Below are 16,836 nucleotides of genomic sequence, written 5' to 3'. Positions count from 1 at the left end.
TATCTGAACACAGTACAAAGCACAAGCATGAAATTCTCCAAGTGACCTGAAACTCTCCTGCGGCCTGATTCTTCCATCCCTCCTTCCTGGGAGTAACACCTCACTCCCAAACATTCCTACTCAATTCCTGCAGGAGGTAGGCATTGTTCAAGCAGAGCTGTCATGGGCAATGTGACTGGACACCACTGCCACTGCCCCCAGCCATTTCAACCCGCACAATGAAAGGAAATATTCAACATTTTTTCACTCACCAAACTGTTGGAAGCAGTTAGCTCAAGGGGGTGGGGGAGGGAATGGCACACAATCATTTGCCTGTCCTAAAAAAAAAAGCAAAGGACAAGAAAGCAGTTCACAGCAGTCGCACTGGTGTCTGGAGCTGAAAAAAGTAAATTTGGCTCTGCTTAACACCCATGAACCTAATTGGATTTGCTGCCTGAGTGCAGGAAAACTTGAAAAGATTATGGAAACAGAAAAGAATGTGGGATTAACACATACTGTACATTTCAATACAGGTGGTGGGACAATTAGAAATGTAGTTAAGCTTTGGAAAATCTTCATAAACCGGGAAGGGATTTAAGTCTGAACGCGATTTGTTGTAACCCATCATCACTGGGGCATTGTGCCCAGCCTGGGTCTTTGTAGAGGACACAGATGCTGGAAACATGATGTAAGAGCAACGAGGAAAGGACTGATTTGTTCATCCCATCCTGTGGAACAGCACTGATGGGACAGTGAAGAGGGACTTTATGGTTTTGGTTGCCTTTGACAATGTGGGCTTCACCGCCACGTGAACTGAGAAGAGACCATCAACTCACTGGAGTTCTAGGGAGCCACAGGTGCAGGAGTCCTTGGGACATCGATATGCAAGACTTGTCCCACACACTGTTCCCCACAGAGTACCAGATATCACTCACAAGTCACAGCCACATTATTGCTCTTCCTGCCCCTGTAAATGAATGCAGTAAAAATATCATTGGATCAAAAAGCAGCAGGGACTGGAGCTCCTCCTTCCCACTTAGCAGAACTTCAACCCTTCTAAATATGAACAATTGCCCAGTGGAAACAAATGAATTACTCCAGGTAGTCATTTCAGCAGACAGTCTTATTTAAAAGCAAAGAACTGCAGAGAGCGTTCTCATTGTCTGAGCAAACACTAAGGATAATACTTTTAATAAGACCTACAAAAATTACTTAGCTAGATATTCCTTGTCCATGAGATGAACATGTGGTAGAGAAGAAAGAAGAAAAGATCTCCAAATATCAACTTCTAAGAATGGAATTAGGAAGAACGTGGGGAGGGAAGGCTAAAGCAGCTCCGTGTGTCATAGGTGCCCTGGAGACCATCTCAATGCCTCAGACATTTCCATCAGTCTCCAAAAAACTGTTATGTTGAGGACATCTACCACCAATTAACATTCTCATCTGATACCAAGCCCAGCATGAAAGATTGCAAACTCAAAGGAATATTAGTCCATGCAATTGTGGTATGAGCTGTTGTTTTAAGATGAGGATGAGGATGAGTGTAAAAATGACCCAGCAAAGCTTTCTCAAGCTGTTTTTACTTCCTAGGGGTTTGAACCTTTGAGAAGATAAGCACACCAAATCACTGTTTACTCATCAGTATTTAATAGGTCTAATTCTGCTTCCTGCTTTGGCCATGACCACTATGACCATGTTTACAGGTGGTAACTAAGCTGAAGGAGCTAGTGCAGGAGAAGGGTTTTGCCAATGCAGGTGCCTTTAGGTCATCCCTCGCACAGGTCATGGTGTAGCAGGACATGCTGAAGGAAGGAGGGACGATGCTTGTGTAAGAAGGGTCCTTGGAATCCTTGTGAAGTCTTTGGAGCAATGCGGGGAAATCTGGGCAGCAATGCAGTCTGTAGGCAATGTGAGGATACTGCACGCCTTGTAATATGGACATCGTCCCATTACTCTGCATCCATGAGTGCCTTTCTGTTTATGCTAGTTGTTCTCAACCTTTTTAGACTCGAGGCACCCTTCATTAGACTCAAAGCACCGTTTGCTAGATGCCGGATGCCCCTTGGAAAGTGCCAATTATTAGCTTTACTCATTTTTTTTTAACTACAATTGAGCAATTCTGTGCACAGAACTCAGAAAGACCACAGCAGGTAAGAATGTTTTTACCACAAATGCATTCCTATTCAAACTCCTGTGAATCATGTGTGCACACCTCACTGTACTATCACTGCATGGCACCCTGCGGCACCCTTGAAAGGCTCTCAAGGCACCCCAGAGGGCTCTGGCACCCTAGTTAAGAACCCCGGTTTAAGCTGCTCTGTACATATTTCCTCTAGGCACTGCATCCCCTACTGAGTCACTAGAGCCCTGCCCATAGAAGGAAATGTAATGGATGCAGACAGGCATCTGATTAAGCTGGCATGTACCAGCATCTCTTTCATGCTGCCTTCCTGATTCCAAGCTTTCATTTTAAAACATAAAGGAAATCTTTAGCTTTTATGTTGGCTGAGATCAACTGGCTGTAACTGATGGGCTGATGCCTACCTGAGTTTGCACAACCTGGGCAATAGTTCTGAGAAGTGTGTTTCAGCGACTGCCAGCTCAGATGCTCACAGATAATTCTTTAAATACCAACATGGCTAACAATTCCACTGCTCGCTAAAGCATGTAGGACAGGACGGAAAGGTCACGTTATGAAGATCTGCTCAGTCTTCTGAGTGACTGTTCACTTTAGACCACAACCACAACGAAGTGGGCTTGAGTGATAACACTACTTCTTACCCACAGAGTAAGCAAACCTGAGGAAACCATGATTCACGATGCATCCTTGATGTTTGCCACAAACTGTCTGAGCCAGTGTTGAAAACTGTGTGTTTGGTCCATGCTTTGTTTCAGGTGCATCATAAGGAGCAGGGAACAAGCATAAGATCTCTGGATCTAAAGGTCACATGATTTACCGGTTGAGCTGAAAGATCCACCATATATTATCTGAAGCTGTAGCCCAGTGGTGCCCATCCCATCCAGCCCTGTGGGCCAGATGAGTGACATGTGGACCGTGTGCATGAGAGATCTGGCCTGCAGATCTGACCCGCACATTAGATCAGGCCCACACATGGGCCCAATCCAGCATGCAGAGCCATGTCACCTGGCACATGGGACTGTCATTGGTCCCCAACTACTAAAATTTCCAGACCTCTGAGGAGGCCCATGGGCTGGATGACATGGCTCTGCAGGCAGGATCTGGTACACAGGCCATAGGCTGAGCACCTCTGCTGTAACCTATAACACAATGCAGCCATAAGAAGGAGACAGAGCAGGCCCATGAGTGGGTGTTAATGTTGCTGCTACTTAAACCATCTTTGTTATCAAGCTGGAGGAGCCAGGACCACACACTGTTTTCAGCAAGGGTTCCATGTCCTGCTGTCCATACGGTGACCACCTTTTCAAAAGGGAAAGGCGGGACACATGCCTGCCTTCTGCCTCCCTTCCATCACCACCACCACCACCACCGGCAGCATGGCCCGACCAGAGCCGAACGGGATGGGGGTGGATGCAAGCTGACTGCTGCGGGCTTGGGGCTCCTTGCCCTGCTGCCTTTCCTCCAGGAGCCCTGCACCAACTGCATGCCCCCTGCCCACCCAGCAGCAGCAAGGGGAACAACTCCATGCTGCAGCTGCCCCCACTGCTGCCAGGCAGGCAGGGGGCACCTCGCCATGGTGGTGTGGGGCCCCTGGGGGCAGGGTGGTAGGACGGGGAGCCCCGAGCCCTCAGTGAAAAGCCTGCATCTGCCACCACCCTGCATGCAAATCTGGGGGGCACATGCCCCCCCATACCCCTGCCCCATGGATGAGCCACCTGTGGCTCCTTCCTGCTCCATGCCCTGGCCCCATGTACTGCCCTGGCTGGGCAGCACCCCCAGCTCCTGCCCCACTCCCTCCTTCACCATGGGGGCCTTCATCTGCCCCCCCATCCTGCCCCCTATGCCCTCCCTCCTGCTCTCCCTATCCCCCTCCCCCTCCACAGACTTACCTGCAGGGTGCTTCTCTCCAGGCTGTCTATGTTCCCAGCCATGTGCATGTGCACAGCCCCCTGCATCCCACTCGTGGCAGCCCCAAGCAGCCCCTTGCAGGCTGGAACACTGCCAGCCTGCAAGGAGAAACCTGCCATTTCCCATGGATCCCTGCATGTCCCAGAGTCATGCAGCCTGGGACTGGGACTTGAGGTTCCCATTGCAGGACTGCCCTGCCCAATTACGAATGGGTGGTCACCCTAGCTATGCACAGGAAATGGCTACTTAGATTTTCCCAGAATGCCTGGCATCAAGGTCATGCACATTGCGTGGTGAAAAGGCTGCTGTTTGGTGAGAGCTCAAACTGCATCTCCAACAAGTGAATTAGATCACAGTGTCATGACGTTGTCTCAAATACATGGTTGCCTTTATGTATAGCAGGGACCTTAGTTGCCTTACTCAGATTGCTGAGGTTTTGAAGCCAGGTCTTATTTCAAAATATTTTTAAATCCACAAAGCAATGCTCTTGGTTGCCACCATCGTTATCATCATCATCATCACCATCATACCTGACCTGATTGAAACAGATAAAAGCTGATTGCATGGCTCTGTTCACCAAGCAGACTCTGCAGTTTTCAGCTGCCAAATATATTTCTGGCAAGTTTAGCACATTTCTACTTGTTCTGTAGTTAATCTCCTGGAAAAAAGCAATGCTTACATATGATGCAAATTCCTTGGTAAGGAACCAGCTTCTGACTGTCCAGTTGACTCCTGAGGTTTTAGAACATAAGATCAATGGAAGTGCTCTGAGGACACCAGTCCTTTGTGTCTGCTGCAGTCTCGTTCCATAAGAACAAGGAGATATAGATGGGCTTAGTCCAAAACAGGTTTTGCAAACATACCAGAAGTTTGGACTAGTTGGCTGGGCAGCCCTATGGCAGAAAGGACAGTCTGGCAGCTACGGCACTGAAGTAGAGCACAGAAAATTGAGTTTCAATGCCTACTCTGCTCCAAAATTTCCTTGGTGACCCTTGGCAAGTTACCTAACCTCTCCGTGCCTCGGTTCAATGCCTCTGTCATTCTTGTCCATTTAGACTGCAGACTCTTCAAAGCAAGGACTGACATGCTGTATTGTGGGAAAGCTGCTTCTTGGAGAGAAATAGCATCGCAGGTGGCTACTCATTGCTTTATTTTACAAACAAGTTGACTTTTTATCTGCTGTTGGCTTTCAGCAGTCTTCTAAGCCAGCACAAAGCAACTATAGTAACTTGAACATTTTGGCTTCTCATTTATTCGCTGTTAGCTTCATTTCCCAAACATGAGCACAGTGTTGCAAAATGTGCACTGCAAACACTGGATTGCAGTGAAAGGTGAGGGGCTTTTTCCCATTAAGGCAGCGTTTTTCAAACTTTTTCAGCTGAACCCCGCTTTGAGTTGCAATTTTGTTTGTACCCCAACTGCCCCAACCCAGACAAAAACAGACATGTAAAATATGCTTCTGCCTGTCATTTTAGAACAGTATCTTTTGGCAATAAGTACTGATCCAGTTTCACTTTGTAATAGCATGAAAAATATCAAACTCACCAGCAGAATAAGCTGCACTGCACAAATGCTTGTTGTCATTTTTTGTGTTGTAAGAGTAGATATGATAGGTGTACTAAACTGGAAGGTGGGAAATGAAATTGTTGCTATGGAAATGATCCCTGGCTTAATTAAATATATTATAGCACCTGTGAAATCAGTTGCAAAAGGCTCACTCATACTAGTTCAGTACGTGATATTGCCAAATATCACATTCTTGTTATATAATAATTTTAAAAAGTAATATATGCCTTGCACAGTACAACAGTGTTAACAGTTTATTTGGACAGAAACCTTAAAACAGGAGGCCTAATTTGACGAGTCCTTTTCAATGTATAACAGTACATATAAAATCAGTTGTGAGTCCAGACCAGCAGAAAATACCCCTGGCTTCCCAGGCTAAATAAGCTCTGGAAAACAATAGTTACTGTCTCTATGGTGGGTCAACTTTACTTGCTCCAGCAAAATTTCTGTTTGCTGCAGAAATCCAGCCGTTCTCTGATTACTTAAGAAGTACTCGTGGAACCACTGACAGTAACCGGAGCTGTCACCTGTACCTGTGTGACTCTGACCCTTGCCCTTCCCAGGTAGGGAGAGAGAGCAGATAACGCCCAGGAACCCAACTAACAGGTCACATCAACACTTCCTTTGAGGAGGGAAATCTGTCACCTCCTCTAAAACATGCAGGGCTTTGACCACCTTTCAGTGCTACTGACCTTTCAAATAGCTACCCGGTGCTAACCTCCCTTTAAGCAAGCAGGCTGAGCTGCTAGCAATGGGAAAAACAACAGAAACCCCCCCAGCTCTGAAGCTGTCTATTGGTTGCCTGTATCCTGTCTTCACAAGGGAAAATGGATGTGTTCTCAGTCTAAGGGACAGGGGTTAAAATACGAATGGAGACAAGGAGACCTGGAGTTACCCTCAGAGTTAGCGGGTTGAGTTAAGAGGGAGACCAGCAGCATGGATGTCTGACAAAGGACAAAACCATACACAATCACCTCTTTGTGGAGAAGAGAAATGTCACGTGACAGATGTCAATCATGGTCCTTAATACATCACTGGAAGTTGCTCAGACAGGGACAAAAACACTGGAATAACATATACAGAATAGACTAGAAAAAAATAGATGCTCCTGCCTCATGCCCAAGAGGTGGCATGGGCAATTAGAAATGCCCTAAAATAGCTCAAATCCTTTCTCTGATAAAACTGGTACCCACAGGGTGCATCTACACATGAGCTTTACTGCAGAGTTGACTTATTAGCTCTGCAGTAAAGCGTCACAGTTTACTTGAGTGGTTATATTAAGTCGCAGTAAATTAATTAGCTCTGCCATAAGATAGTTCTGTTGGGGACAGTACTAACTTACAGCGGAGTCATTTACGGCACAGTGCACGTGTGGATGGTGACTGAGACAGCAGCATTTTGAGCTGGGGCAGAGTAGCCCTGGGCTGACAGCAGGCTGGGAGGTCAGCCACACGGCTCCACACTTTTGGTACTCTTGTGCTCCAGCCAGCCCCTTTGCTGCATGCCACCACCACCCAGAGCCTGGGGCTGACCCTCTGAGCCTGCTGGCAGCCCGGGGCTGCTCTGCCCCATCTCAAAGTGCTGCTGTCCCATGTGCATATATAAATGCTGCATCCAGGAGCAGTGTACTCCAGCGCAAACTGCTCTGGAGTTTATCGTGTTGCATTAATTGCATATGTAGATGCACCCACAGAGTCTTACAAATGTTACAAACCTTAGCCCTCTCTTTCCTCTGTTTTGTGCCTGTGCAAAACTCTGGGAAGAGCTAGCATCAAAAGAGCCATAATGCCAACCATATGCCAAAAAGATTCAGCTCTGCCTCTCTTTCACATCAGACATAAACACCATCATCTCTCTATCTGCCCATCCAAAATGAAGAATTGGATAAGGCTGAACATACCAGTATAAAAGCAGGTGACACTGGGAGGAAGGAGAAGACATTTGAAGGATCTTTCTCTTCTATGGTATATTCCATTTTAAAGGAGATCTCCCTATAGATTAAATCAATCTGTAGCCTTGCAGGTCTGTTGAACTCCTCAGTGATAATAGGTGGATTGATAACTGTGGTGACAAAAAGTATCCATCTCCATTTACAATTCCATCTCACAGACTGTCTCTCTTCTTATCACACACCTTGCCGTGCTGATCAATATTTTCCTGACTTCCTACCTACATTGCACATTTTTGCGGGTGGCCACACATGCAGAAACAGCTGCAGAGGATACAAGCATAGCAGTTTGCCTGCTTAACACAGGTCATCATGAACACATTACTCCCATGCTTCAGTCTCTCTTCTGGTTCAACTGAGGGCCCTGTCCCAATGTTCAAAGCCTTCAATGGGTTGTCTCCACTTACTGGGACCTCCCTGACAGCTATGTTCAACCAGAGCAATGAAATGATTGATCCATGTGGGAGAAAGCCAATGAATACAGATGATGAAATTTTAACAGCAGCTGGACCCAAATAATGGGTTTATTACTCACACCCCAGAAAAGGTATGAATAGCCATGAACCTCCTGGCTCATAGTGGGGAAATCACAAAACTTTTCAGGAAGGAGGAAGTTCAGGTATATAATAAAATGCCTTTTGTATCGGTACTTATGCAGCCACTGAGATCCCTAAAGCATCTCTCAGACACTGACCTGATTCCTACATTTCTTATGCATTTGAAAGTCCTACTGGAATCAATGGGAAAACACAGAGGTTAAGAAATGCAGTGTTGAGCCCATTGATTACAGCTTACAGTGCCCTACTCTGCAATAAGTTCCTGTGCAGATGTTATTGTTGTGATTCCCCATCACCCCAGACTCCCCTGCCTGCAATAATGGGGCCAAATCCAGTGAAGTACTGAGCACTGTCAATGCCTGTCGAGTGTCAATAGGAGTGGAGTTCGGCATCTTGCTGGAGCAGGGTCATAATGTGCTTTCAGTGACACGAGTATAATTTCAAAGCAGCTGCCCTGAAGTCAGTGGGGTTGCTTCAGCATACACAGGTGCGAATAAGAATAAAATCTGGTTCAGTTTGACTAACTTGTGTACATCAGGAGTAGCTCTCTTGAGACATTTATGGTATCACACCCTACTGCATACAGAGTGAATGAAAACAGCGTCAGGTCCAATTGTGTGTGACAATAATTGTGGGTCAGCTTTGAATCTCCTTCAGTTTATCCTAGCTAAGGATCTAACCTTATATTTTAAAGAGGTTTTCCATGACACCTCTGCATTTAAAGGCAGCATGTAAGTCAATGCAAAGCATAACTGCAGTATCCCCCACAGTAATAGGGTAAGGCTTGCTCTCTGCCATCATCCTGTAGGATCAGAGTAAAACACAGCACAGATCTACTAGGTACTTGAATCTGGTATAAAAACAGCAGAGCCCAAGGGGGCCAAGGGCAGGGGAACCACTAATCCTGAGCTGATTTATCATTGCTTCTTGCTGTCATAGATTGGCTGCACGGTGAGATATTTGCTTTGTCAATACATCCCTGATACAAGGCACAGCAGTGAAGTGGAAAACAATCAGAGAAACACATGGTGCCCACTTCTACATTCATACGGCACTCAATGGCAGTTTTGCCAGAATCAGGCCCATAGGATGCAACTCATAGATGTGTGACTTTTGATCCATCTTTTGGCTCTTTCTGGGGCAGCATATTGAACCGTCTGAAATACTCTAGCTGGCTGGGGGTCTGATGCAAACCCCACAGAAATCAGTGGGAGCCTTTCCACTTGATACACCTGTGTACATAGTGGTCCCTAAATACATATCCTTTGGGCTAGACTTTTTAATAATCCATTTAGCAGTATGCAAGGCAGACTGCATGCCCTATGCTATGAAATGAGATTTTATAGGATACAAAATAGAGTATAAAAAACATTTTTACATGACACGTGAATGATTTCTTGAGATATAAATTTCAGTCATTTTCCTAAGAGGAGAATCAATCTCTTTAATCTGGTAAAAAATAAAACAAATAACCAACCAAACAAAAAATCCTATTAACATTCGCTTTACAGGTCCTGTTTCTGCTTACACTGTAAAACAAGAGTAACTCCACTGAATGGAGTTACACCACATTTAATGGAGATACCAGAATTGGACCAGGTGGGGCTACTCACTCACCTGAAGAAACCAAGCAGGAATTTGGGCTCTGGATGCATTTTAAATGTTTCCTCAACTGAAGTGCCTATGAGATAGAACATATGATAAATGTTTAGGCTTTACATCCATTGCTAATATCTGCTAAAGATGTCCATCTACTGTGGGTTTAACTCCATCTGTGCTAGCAGCATTAAGAAAGCCAGGACATGTCTACAGCGTAGTGTTTTGCTGACACAGGTATTCTGGTTAGTAGTGTAAAAAAAACCCATGCCAGCTGACATAGCTAAATCAGCAAAACCCACTCTGTAGATGCAACTGTACAAGAAAAAGTCCTTAGAGCACTTTCATGATCAGATTGATAGGACCTACTCCGAACAGATTAAATGATCCAGTGCCAGTAACCTCCCCTATTTCTGTCCACTGATTCTGCTTGGTGATATAATCTAGTCTAGTACATCCAGTTAGCCAAACCCTGGATTACCTGAATGGTAATTGTGCTTTACTAGCTTAGTACTACTGATACCATATAACAAACTATTTTCTTTTCAGTCGGACTATGTTTAATGTCTCTACTATTGTACATTATGCATCATTTGTTAGCACATATCATTCATCATGCGATGTTGTGTCACTTATCTCAATTTTTTCAGCTATCTGGATGGCTTTTTGGCAACACTTTCCAAAAGGGTTCCACTAAGAGAAGTTGTATGGCAGTACAGCTATCAAGACGTAGCGTTTGCTATTGTACGGATGGGCATAGATAGCCTCCTCTCCCCCCAGGAAGTTCTGAAATGAATCGCTAGTTCACTCCAGGCAACAATCCCTTGCAGGGTCCGATCCCTTTGTCCCACGTGGTGGAGAGAAGCAGAGTCTGAGTGCTGGGCCCTGATCTGCCAGAGATCAGAGTGAGCCTTTCCCACTGTTTTCAGCCTGGCCTCAGAAAATGTCTGAAATGGCATAGACCTACTGGCATTGGGAGAGTGACTGTCCCTGTGCAGCCATCGGGGCTTTTCCAAGCTTATGCGAAGGCAGAATTCAGAGCTGGGGCTAACGGCCGATTGTTTTCTTCCCCCTCTTGTCTTTCTCTCCTGCTCTTGGGGGGGGCATGTGTGTGCATTTTTAATCCAGAAAACCCATGACAATAGGCTGTTGCTTGTGACTGCCTTTCAGTAAACCCAATCCCACTGTCCTCATTCTCTCATGACTTAGGGGTTGCGAAAATTTTAAATGAAGAGCCATTTTTCAATGACAAAAGGAAAAACTAAAGCCTGCCATTAAGCCTCATTCATTCCCCTCAGCAGACTTATCTATCAGGCTGAATGCTATTATCAAGCCCCTCTTTGGCAGGGAGCTTTATTGTTAACACCCAGGTATTTATATTCACATGTGCCCACTAGGGGCCAAAATCTGTGCTCTTCTACCTCCCTTCACTTCAGGAGAGGAGAGGGGGGTTTGGCCCCAATACTAAGAAAACTGTAAATGAAGCTGGAGCTTTTGAAGCTATTAACAGCCTAAAACCCCGGCCCAGACCCCACTGACTTTCAGGGGTTGCAGGGAGGAATTGAGCAATTCCACCATGGACCATCATCCAGCAAGTTTTCAATGGCACTGACTTCACTGAGGCATGCAGTGCATGGCAGGATCAGGCCTGTGCTGATAAGGGCATTTGTTTCAAAGTGAACACAGGGTTTTGAGACTGCAGGAGTGGACTCTTCAGACGGATCCCTACAACAGGCCTGATCCCACAACCCTAATGCAAGTGGCCCTTACCTAAAACATGTTCACAAACTATTCTCAGAGTTCAGTTCCTGCTTCTGATGATACCACTAATAACAGTTCTTTGATTCCCTTCCTTCAGTTCCACTCATGCATCCTCAAAATAAATCCCAGGAGCTCATTCCTTGAGATTTTTCAACCCCCTGAAAAAAAGGAATAATTCCACACACAAGAGGAATCTTTCTTTCATGGTGTCCCTTCAACAGATGGAAACAAGGAGTCCTGACACAAAGGGGCCTGAGTTACAAACAGGAACGCTCCTGAAGTCGATGGAGTTAAACCGGTGTGTCATCATCATCGTCACTCACCAGAATTGGGTTAATTGCCTATATGGCCTGATTCACTCACTATGATAAATCATGTCCTTATCCTCTTTTCTGGGGGACAGGTGAAGATCAGAGGACTGGATTAGGCGATCTCCCAAGGTCCCTTCCAGCCCTGTTTTCCTATGAAATGCCTGCACCCATTAACATTATACATGATGGCTCTGATTCTTCTCTGCTAACAATGTGGGATCAGAAGAAATAAGAGAATATCTACATTTACACCCATGGATGTAAGAGCACAATCTGGCCACTCAGCAGAGGAATGTTAAAAGGATGCAAATCCATTGACTTGAGTGGGCCTGATCCTGCTTCCAGTGGGATTATAAATATGCCATTGCTGGTTAGGGGTTCAGCTCTGATTCCATGAATGTTACCAGACCTCACTGTCTTTATTTACTAAGTGAGGCTAAAAATGTGCTTTTGCCAATTGTAGACATTTAACTGACCAAGCTGCCCTCTTATTAATGGAAGCTTGTAAATTAAAGCACATACTTCTACTCTGAGTTGAAAGCAACACTTATTTTTTTGTCTAGAGAGGAACAAACAGGCAAAAAAAAAATTAAATTAAGAAAAAAAATCTAACTGTGATTATTTTATTCCCAACAGTGTTTTTCAGTCTGAAAAAAAATGTAATACGCTACTGGAAAAAAAAAAATTCAAGGGGCAAAATAAAATTTAACCAAAGTTTAGACATGTTATAAATAAGTACAACTCCAGAGCATAATTTACACATATAAAAACATATAGAAATGTATATATAGCAGAGTCCATTACATACAAATACATATAAAAATATCTGGTGTTTATTTTCTTGCTAAAGTTGGCTGGCTAGATTTTGTCTTTGGTACTAGGCTTAAAGAAAATGAATGCTTTGCAAAACAATCCTGTTGCATACAATGCATGGGCAAACTGGGGTGGAGCTCCCCTATATTCAACTGGGAGCATCACCTGCCCAGGCACTGTCTGACACAAAAACAGGACAGAAAAGGTAGTCATTGATAAAGGGTGCTTTTTTTTTTTTTTTTGACTTCTTACATTCTACAAGGCACTTCTTGAAAACTTCTGAAGACACTCATCCAGTTAGTTATCCTTTGCAGAATTCAGCAGTAAACAGGCATTCTCTGTTAAGGAATGACTTTTATGGGGTATGCAGGTGTACTTTGCATCTGCTGGTGTGTGTGTGTGTGTGTGTGTGTGTGTGTGTGTGTGTGTGTGTGTGTGTGTGTGTATGCGTGCATGCAGGTGTGTGTAATACATCCTACGGTTTTCTTTCTGGGAAAACACACTGTAAGCATCCTGCTTGCAATGCAGTTTGTAAAAGCACATGGCACTCTGCTGTCCAATAACTTGCCTCTCTCCCCTTCCCCTTTAGTCTCATTCTCCATGCTGACCGCCCAGCATCCTACACCTCTGTTCCGTCCCGGGTGTAGATGAGGCTGTTAACTGTGAAGTTGTAGTAATGGTTGTACTGGGTGCCCTGGCTGCTGCTGCCCGGATGGAAGGAGCTGTAGTAGGCCGCAGAGGGCCCTGGACCGCGCTGCAGCTGTTCCGCCGGAGGCACCTCCTGGGAGGCATGCCCGGAGCCTGGGAAGGAGCCGCTGCTCAGCTGTCCAGCAGAGAAGTTCCTGTGATGCAGCTCGCTGCCCAGGCTGCCCATGAGACGATTTCCTCCGCCACTCAGTGAGCTCATGCCACTGAAGAAGCTGCTGAGGCAACTCGGGGTGGATGAGATGATGCCAGGGGACGAGGAGCTTTTTGGATGGTCCCTGGCAGGAGGTGATGGCTCCAGCTCTGGGGATGGGCTGTTTCCGCAGAGCTTGCCTGCAGCAGCTATGAGAGAAGGCTCTTCCTCAGCCTTCACCCCCGCCAAAGACGGGGCAGTGGAGGTCACTGCAGCAGCGTTGGGCTCAGAGCGTCGCTTCCGCTTGCGACGGAAATTCCCATTGTCAAACATCTTCTCGCAGTTTGGGTCTAAAGTCCAGTAGTTTCCCTTCCCTGAGGGCAGAAACAAAAAGAAAGTTGGAAAAGTTGCTCCTCGTGCGTGCAGTTCCACTCGCTGAGGATTGGTACCCTCCTTTCACCAACACTGAACTGATCTACACCCCTCACCTCCCTGGTGGCTAGGCTTCATGACCAGACCCCGAGTCCCCTCTCACCCCGGCTGTAGCCCCCCAGTGTGAATCATGCAGCTACACAAGATGGGAGTCCCCTCTACACAACCTGTGCTCTCATGCCACACTGGCTGAAAGGGACTGGCACACACAACTTCTTGTGTGTCCCCGCTACAGATGCATGATCATCCCCACCTTGGCAATCACATCAGAAACTGGGCTGGTAACCTCCAGAGCTGCCAAGCATGTGCTGCTACTCCATGAACCCTAAGATCAGGCAGTCAAGGCCCTATAGCATGCATATGCCATTCCCCCACGCTGCCAGGTTCATGTGCACCCCAGGCTCCGAGGGGGCCTGGACTCTGGTGCAAGCTTACACTTGTCCTTCCACCTGCATCCTGCATAGCTGTTGCAGGGCTAAGTAGAGGGTACAACAGTGACACTCGCCTAGTGTATCTCATCCACCTGTGACAACAAGTTGCCCAGGGGGCTCATGCTGCATGCACAAAAGCCTACTGTGATGGCGGTGAGGGATAAGCAGCAGTACAGCCCTGACTGTGGTCCATGGCCTGACCCCTGAGCAGGGATATGCCCTGCATCCCCAACCCAGATGGACGGCACCCTCCAGGACTGAGCCATCTCTGCAGCTGTGTCCCAGCCCGTGATGCCTCCATCCAGGCAAGGGACCTGTGTCTTGAAAACCAGCCGCGCTTCGCACTTTTGCACCTCTGCGAAGCAGCTTGGTCCAGCCCTGGGGATCTAAATTTGATCTGCTTTCTCTAGAGTGTGATAACAATCACGAAGACCCTGAGCAGGATCTGGCTCCTGCCCAGGTGGCACCAAGCGTTCAGCCCAGCACCAGGGTTACAGCTCTGTGCAGCTCCATAGCTCCCTCCCTCCCCACCTCTGGCTCCTGCCTGGGGCAGCAGTGAGGGCAGACCTGGTGCTGCATGCTGCGTTGGTCCAAGGCCGCACAGCATGGGAGGTTACCTCTACCCCTGGGATCTGGGTGCATCCTGCAGGGGCAGCAGATCCCTGGCAAGGAAGGAACCCCTCCTCTGCCTCCCCCAGCACCCCAGCAAGCTCCCCCTCTGTAGTCACTTTGCCTGGGGTCATAAGAACTACCATTGACAGTGTCAGACCATAGGTCCAGGTTGCCCAGTCTTGGTGCTCATTATAAACCTACGACCCTCACTCCTTTTTGCCCAAGGAATCAATTGTTACACCCCGAATGGCCTCCGTTTGAAGGAAGGCTTCTAGTTTTAAATGGTGAGCCTAGGCCCACACTTCCCCGATGGTATCACCAAGAGGCCTGGGTCACAGAGCGGCAGAGAGTGCAGTCAGAGAGGGACCTGGGTCTGACCAGGGGCTTTTCCCTGATGTTCCCCTGGCAGCCTCCAGCAATGAAGCTCTAGGGAGTCCTGATTCAGCAGCTGAACCCCTCACTCCCAGGCCCAGGGGCTACCGATGCCCCTTTCCTCCAAGCAATGTCCAATCCCTTTTTGGATGAGGCTGAACTGCGTCCACCCTGGAGCCCCCACCTGCACTGGCTCCTGCTCCCTTCACTGCCGGCCCGGCCCCTAGTCCTTGTCTGGTGGGAGCCCCTAATAAATCCCCATTAACTTTCTCTTCCCCACTGCTCTCCCATGACTTGGGCGTTGCTAAACAGTTTTAAATGAAGAGCCATTTTTCAATGACAAAAGGAAAAGCTAAAGGCTGCCATTAAGCTTTATTCATTGTCCTCAGCAGACTTATCCATGAATGCTATTATCAAGCCCCTCTTTGGCAGGGTGCTTTATTGTTAACACCCAGGTATTTATATTCACATGCACCCACTAGGGGCCAAAATCTGTGCTCTTCTATCTCCATTCACTGCAGGAGAAGAGGGGGGAGTTTGGCCCCAGTACTAAGAAAACTTTAAATGAAGTTGGGATTTTTTGAAGCTATTAACAGCCCAGTCCTAAAACCCTGGCTCAGAACCCATTGACTTGCAGGGGTTGCAGGGAGGAGTTGAGCAATTTCACCATGGACTGTCATCCAGCAAGTTTTCAATGGCACTGACTTCACTGAGGCATGCAGTGCATGGCAGGATCAGGCCCGTGCTGGTGTGGACATTTGTTTCAAAGTGAACACAGGGTTTTGCTGAGTTAAGGCTGCAGGACTGGACTCCTCAGAGGGAGCCGTGCCCCTCACTCCCAGGCTCAGGAGCTACTGATGCCCCTTTCCTCCAAGCTGTGTCCAGTTCCTTTTTGGATGGGGCTAAACTGCTTCCACCCCGGAGCCCCGACCTGCACTGGCCCCTGCTCCCTTCACTGCCAGCTCCTAGTCCTCATCCGGCGGGAGCCCCTAGTAAATCCCGCTGCATTTTCTCTTCACCACTTTTCCCCCTGCATCTCCCCCACCGTGCCCAGCGACCTCCGGGCTGCAAGTGCCTGCCCAGGTCCCCTCTGCCGGCTCCCACCTGCGCTACAATGCTGTGTCTCCCCTTCCCCTTGCAAGGGTCTCCCCTTGCCCTTGCCCTGGCCCTGCCTGGGTCCTCCCCCAGAGGTCTCCCCTGGCCTCCAGCAACCTGCCCCCCGACAAGTGCCCAGCCCAGGGTCACTTTTAGCCCCTCTCCCAGAGCCCAGCCCCACCGCCCAGGCCGGGCGCCCCCGCAGCAGGTCCGGCGCGGGCCGGGCGCTCACCCGGGTCGTCCTCGTCGCGGGGCACCTTGCGGAAGCAGTCGTTGAGGGAGAGGTTGTGGCGGATGCTGTTCTGCCAGCCCGCCTTGCTGCGCTTGTAGAAGGGGAAGTTCTCGGTCACGTACTGGTAGATGCGGCTGAGCGTGAGCCGGCGGCCGGGCGCGCTCTGGATGGCCATGGCGATGAGCGCCGAGTAGGAGTAGGGCGGCCGCACCAGGCGCAGCAGCTCCTCCTGCCCGGCCAGCCCC

The 16,836-nt window shown here is 47.8% G+C and overlaps 1 protein-coding gene across 1 annotated transcript; it reads right to left on the bottom strand.

Moving 5' to 3' along the window:
• Positions 1-12,547: 12,547 nt before the first annotated feature.
• On the bottom strand, positions 12,548-16,835 carry LOC102373076 (forkhead box protein I1c; the record flags this gene model as incomplete). Its single annotated transcript, XM_006028657.1, has 2 exons — positions 12,548-13,791; positions 16,592-16,835. Coding segments are annotated over 2 exons (837 nt in total), but the record flags the coding sequence as incomplete, so codon positions are not given.
• Between the last annotated feature and the right edge of the window lies 1 nt (position 16,836).

Source organism: Alligator sinensis, unplaced genomic scaffold (genome assembly GCF_000455745.1).
Source record: "Alligator sinensis unplaced genomic scaffold, ASM45574v1 scaffold656_1, whole genome shotgun sequence".
NCBI lineage: Eukaryota > Metazoa > Chordata > Crocodylia > Alligatoridae > Alligator > Alligator sinensis.
This window is presented reverse-complemented; position numbering and strand designations above follow the sequence as displayed.